The following is a 6,000-nucleotide window of genomic DNA, read 5'->3' as shown; positions in this document are numbered from 1 at the left end:
CACTACACCACACACACACACACACACACACACACACACACACATTATCAAGCACATATACTGAGGACTACTGAGAAAAGGGCAAGAACTCACCCTCAGGACCAGAGGGGGTAAGGGACCCTGAGAGCTTCAAACTGGAAAGCAGGTCATGTATGCTGTGTGATGCTAGTGAGTAGAAGGTTCCTTGGTAGCATTTTCCAATCTTGCTAGCTCTCCACATAGCTCTCCAATTTTTACCTCCTGCTGGAGGAAGATATGAAAGGAGAATCCAAGAATATGTGTCTAGAAGACTGAACAAGTACAAACACTCTCCATCCAATTTGTTTAATGTCTAAGGGGAAATTTTCTGCTAACCAAACCTATACCACTTTACTAATATAATTTTATCAGAATACTCTATCTCCTTAACCGTTTTCGTGAAAGCAAATGTAAAGAAATTGCTTCATATTTCTGATTAAAGCAGTATCTATGTGGCTGTTTTTAAGTTAAGCACCAAAGAATGTCAGGCTGTATCAAAAGCCAGCCCATAAAACTTCTGGAAACTCACTAGCGCCGTTACTAGGGAGACAATTTAATAGCAGAATCAGAACAAATACCGGTAGGGAGAGGGGAAACAGAACTAAAATTAAAGGCCTGTGAAATTCTCTTCTGAATGGAAGACTACTGTCACAGCATCAAGATACAACTGGATTTTGTTTCCTTAGACTCCTGCCACAAAAGAAGATGTGGGGTTGCCTAAAGAGTGTCTTCAGAAAACAAGTTGGGGATCTAAGAAGGGGAATTCATTGTTGCCCTCTGATAAGCAGCAAGGTCTAAAGCTCCTTCCCATAACAAAGCCCTAAGAGCTTTTGTGTGATGCTTTCCTAAATCTAAAACTCAACCAAATCAAGAGGCCGGATGAACCTTTATGAACTCTGTCATGACTGCAGTAAAACAAAGTAAACAAGATACTTCAGAATGAGTTTGGAGATTGTTTGCCACTGAGCATGAATGAAAACTAGAGTTAATTAACAAGGGATTAGAAAAGACGAAGATAAATGAAAAGAGTACCAAACTGTACCTAGATTTTAAGCCCATGGAGATAATGTAATGACTATTTTAATAAGTGTAAGTATAATTGAGTGGCAAAATATGCTAGCTTAGATTCTCATGGATCTGGTTAACTGTGCCCTGGAAAGCTAGACCATTTGGGATCTGGTGCTAGGCACCATGTTGCCCCTGGGTGCAGCCACCCAAATTGGAAGGAGAACTCCTTTCTTGCTTGCTAGGTTTGAAACCCTAGTCATGAAAGTGATGGCAAGTGTCACTAGAATAACAAATGTCTATAAATGCAATCTCAAAAAACTGATTTAAAATTTTAAAAACTTTTGTGGTATTGAGGAAGAAGAAGACTTAGAAAGGTGCATAGGAGGTAAGACAACAAAGATGAACCCTTTTTCACATACAGTACTGCATTGTCAGTGATGGCAAACATTGATCTACAGGTGGGTAGATGGGTGGACAGGCTAAATGATTAGGTATGTCTATGCAGGGGAGTGTGTGCCCATGACCATATATAGGGTTGGTAGACAATGTTTCTACGAGTGTATTTGTATGTTGTGTAACAATTTCTAAGTATATAGTAGAGTTGACAAAGGAGAAGGTTGTAGTTACTTCTTGGCCACAGCCAGCTACCCAGAAGGAGCAAGTAGTTGGACCTGTGGGCTCAGAACCATGGTCACAGTGGACATGAAGCTCACAAAAACATTGTTCCACAGCCTACTTTGGTAAATAGCAACTGGGATCTTAAAAGCTTACAAGAGGCCATCTAGATGCAAGGATGGGTCTCCTCTCCTCCACAGGAAAGAAGAATGAAGAAAGCCAAAGGTGCATGGAAACAATAAGTCCAAGGGACTGGTACACCATGCAATCCTCACCCTATACAACTGTGTTGGACTGGGTTCTCTAGAGAGGCAAAACCAGTAAAGCTTACATAGAGAGAGAATGAGAAATTTATCTTAGGAAAGTGGCTCACACACTTATGGAAGCTGGCAAGTCCCAAGATCTTGGATCAAACATCAAGCTGGAGGTTTTTCCTGACGCATGCAGCTGCAGGGGCTGACGAGCTCAGGGTTGGCAGGCAGTAAACTGACTGTTGACTCCAAGGAATGATGAATCCAAGATCTCCAAGCCAAATGGTGGATTGTTTGCTCACAGAAAACTGTAGGCAGTGCAACAGAATCCCAATCCACAGAAAAGTCTCTTTTCCCAGGATGTCTATAAATATACTGGAAACAGAACACACCCCTAGGGAAGCTCCCTTTCGACGTATTGGCTGCTCAAAACATATATATCTCATCCCATCATTGGAACAATCCACATCACAATTGCTTAAACCACACAGGATTGTTGCCCAGCCAAGTTGACTCATAGCTCCAACTATCACAATGACTATGAGACCAGAAGGTGATGAAAGCCTGGCTACCACTGTCAATAACTTGGAGGGGAATCTACATAGGAGATCCTGGATATAGTGGGGGAACAATGTGGAACAAAACTCAAAATCATGAAAAAAAAAAGTACCAGGTTTGCTGGTCTGATACAGCCTGGTAGAACCCCTGAAACTATGGCCCCTACCTGCCTTTCAGGTCTGGAATTGAACCCACTTCTGTGGCTTCCAGCCAAACAAAAGACAGGCATATGAGCTGAACATTTACATCAGGTAGATACACTCCTTGGAGAGATCAATCATGGGAGAAAGAAGGGCTGTGTATGCACAGGGAGACAGCTCAGGGGGCAGCAGTGCATGGCAGGGAAGGGCACAGGGAAAAGGTGGCTATGGGGAGGAAGTGGGAAGAGAGATGTCGCACTGTGGGAGATCACAGTCAATGTCATGAGACAAAGTGTATGTGAACTGCTGTATGGAAGGTGAATTTGCTCTGGAAACTATCACCCAAATCACAATAAAATTACAAAAAGAAAACCTGTGATGGAAGGAAGACCATTTCTTTCTTATTATTATTTAACCTGAGTGAAAACACCCATCAAATCTCTTGCTCTAATCTAGGTGGTCAGCCATCCATCTGGAGTCCTAGAGCTTCACATGAAAAAACGAAATTTCAAAATGGCACCAGGGCAGTACATCTTCTTACAGTGTCCGTCCATATCTGCACTAGAGTGGCACCCCTTCACACTCACCTCAGCCCCCGAAGAGGACTTCTTCAGTGTGCACATCCAGGCAGCAGGGGACTGGACCAGGGCTTTATTTAAAGCCTGTGGAGCAGAGGAACAGGCCCGCAAGGAGCCCTGGAGCCTACCAAGGTTAGAACATTTTCTTACAATGTGAAGCCTGTTGTTAGCTGCCATGGCTGGCCTCTGACTCACGGGTACCCACGCACAATGGAACAGAACACTGCCTGCTCCTGCACCATCCCCATGGTCAGTTGTAGATCAAGCCATCGTGATCCATAGGCTTTCCTTGACTGATTTTTGGAAATAGATCACCAGGCCTTTCTTCCTAGTCTGTCTGAGTCTGAAAGCTCCACTGAAACCTAGCATCTGTGGATGGACCAACTTATTTACTATATATTTCTATGGGTTATATGATGTAATTCTTCTTTAGATTCAATTGACATCTTTTTAAATGTGTCAAGTGAATCCTAAATACCACTAATTATAAAAACAATTAACAATGAGGTATTTTAATCCATGGACAATTTCAGTTTTTCTCTCAATTCCCTTTATCCAATTATTTATAAAATAATCTACAGTGAGCTGAGATACTAACCCTTTCCAGTTAATGACCTTTTATTTTCATTCTTTCATTTCCATATATCAATATGTAATGCAGCCTTATTAATTAAGATTAACTTGAGGAGAGTTCATTTGAATTATTATGTGGTCTGGCATATAGAATATTTAAAAATAAACCCAATTGAACTTTCATGAACACATAGTAAACCCAACTGGGCCAACCTCATAAGCCTTCTACAGACACCCCTTAGGGAATGGCTGTGAATAACTTAGAAACCTTTTAATTAGCATATCTTTGTTCAAATGTAAATGTGTGCTTTTGGAATAGTTGAGGTTATTTAATACATTCTGCTGACTGAAATATTCTAAACTTTAACTTTATAATTTATTCAAAAAATTGTTTTTGAACAAAAACTCTGTGGCAGAGAGTGTGTGAGACACTGGGACAGTCATAAGCAGAGATAGACAAGGTTGTCTTACAGTTTAGTGATGACAGATATAAATCAAATCATGTACAAAGAAAGAAATTATAAAGTCAAACCTGTAACAAAAATTACAGAGGAGAGATACATGATGCTATAAATTAATAAAACAATATTTTAACTGAATCTAAGGAGTTCAGGAAGACTTCCCCAGAGAAATAATGATTGGAATAAGACCTAATGGAAAGGTAACTATTTTCCAAGTAAGGGGAGAAGTCCAAGTATCCCAAAATATTCCAACGAAAAGATTAGCATATACAAAGGCCCTGTGGCACCAGTGGGTACCCTGTTTTAAGAAATGAAAGAAAAGCCAGTGTAGGAAAACTGGTGATGAGAAACAGAGAAGAATCCAGGGGCCCATCCATGCAGAGCCATGTTAAGGAAAATCTTATTTATTCCATGAATATGGTTTATCTTTATAAAGAAAAGTGTGCTAAGCAAAGACAAAACCTCAGTGTTGCCTCTTGCCTAATGACCACAAATTTGGGTCAGCATAATCTAAATTAATGAGTTTAGAAATTCCATGTCTCAGAAATTATTTCAAAAGTATATGTGTTCCAAATGAATGGCTTCCATTAGACTAAGACTATATAAACACACCAAGGAGTGTGACCAGATGAATGAAAAACAGCAGAGGAACACATTAGGAAAAAATAAATATGAGCCTTCTAAACCACCTTGGTGCTTCTTCATTGGCCTCTAATGGCAGGTAGGAGCAAAGATCTCTTTCCTCCAGCTTCCTCATGCTTGAGAAATCTCTGGGCGGTGCGAACAGTTAACCGCTCAGCTGCTGATGGAAAAGTTGGGGGTTTGAGTCCACCCAGAGGCACCTCAGAAAGACCTGGTGATCTACTTCCAAAAACTCAGACATTGAAAATTCTATGGAGCACAATTCTACTCTGACGTCCATGGGATTGTCATGAGTCAGAATCAACTTGACAGGAACTGATTTTATATGCATGTTGCTTGGGGACAACACAAGTGCCTAAGAGCTATAAGAAACACATGCCACCTGGAGGAGGTATGAGCTATCCCAGAGAAATCATCATTTGTCCTTCCATGAGTGGCTCCTGTACATGAGGTCAGGCCCAATATCCTCAAGCTAAACCCAGGTCCTCCAAACATTCTTGAGACCAAGCCAACCTCTCTGCACACATCTGTCATACACATCCTATGCAAAACATGGGCTTAGGAAGGTTTTGTTTTCAAGAGCAGTGTTCTATTGTCACCAGACTCAACACTGTGGTTTTAGGCTGGCAGTGGATGGGCCATTCGGCGCCGCCCTCACGGATGTCTTCCACTATCCAGTGAGTGTGTGCATTGCTGCGGGAATAGGAGTCACGCCTTTCGCTGCTCTTCTGAAATCTCTATGGTACCAATGTTGTGAGCCACAAACCAAGCTGAAGCTGAGCAAGGTAAGATCATTAGTTCACCCTGCCATGGATGAGAACCGTTCAGCGTCCTGAGATCTATCATTTGCAGATTCTTGGGGAGGACTTTAATTAACTATGAAGGATAAACTCAAGGATCCTTAACTATACTTATGTTCTTAAAACTCTCTGTTCAGTATCACATTTATGAGAAGGGCTATGTCTAATCTTGTTAAAGATGACAAGACATAAATTTTATTGCTTCGTTGCCATTACAGGACACGTAATTGCTCATCTCAGTAAAATATGGACAGGCAGCAAATGGCTGTGTGACTGGGCTGCAGTTAGGAATATTAGCGGGCAGTGTTTTCCTGAGTCCCTTTAGCTTAATAATATGGTTACAGCCGTACAATTCA

The 6,000-nt window shown here is 41.2% G+C and overlaps 1 protein-coding gene across 1 annotated transcript in view; it reads left to right on the top strand.

The window, feature by feature from the left end:
- The window catches only part of NOX3 (NADPH oxidase 3), a 74,597-nt gene that overhangs the window by 30,345 nt on the left and 38,252 nt on the right, over positions 1–6,000 (top strand). Inside the window, exons 9-10 of the mRNA XM_007957700.1 lie at positions 3,047–3,300; positions 5,467–5,629. Of these exons, the coding sequence (XP_007955891.1) occupies positions 3,047–3,300; positions 5,467–5,629 (417 nt within the window). The remainder of the gene's footprint in view (positions 1–3,046; positions 3,301–5,466; positions 5,630–6,000) is intronic.

This window comes from Orycteropus afer, unplaced genomic scaffold, assembly GCF_000298275.1.
Source record: "Orycteropus afer afer isolate SDZICR_OR568_19922 unplaced genomic scaffold, OryAfe1.0 scaffold00781, whole genome shotgun sequence".
NCBI classification, from domain to species: Eukaryota; Metazoa; Chordata; class Mammalia; order Tubulidentata; family Orycteropodidae; genus Orycteropus; species Orycteropus afer.
Note: the sequence above shows the minus strand (reverse complement) of the source record. Positions and strands in the feature narration are given on the sequence as shown.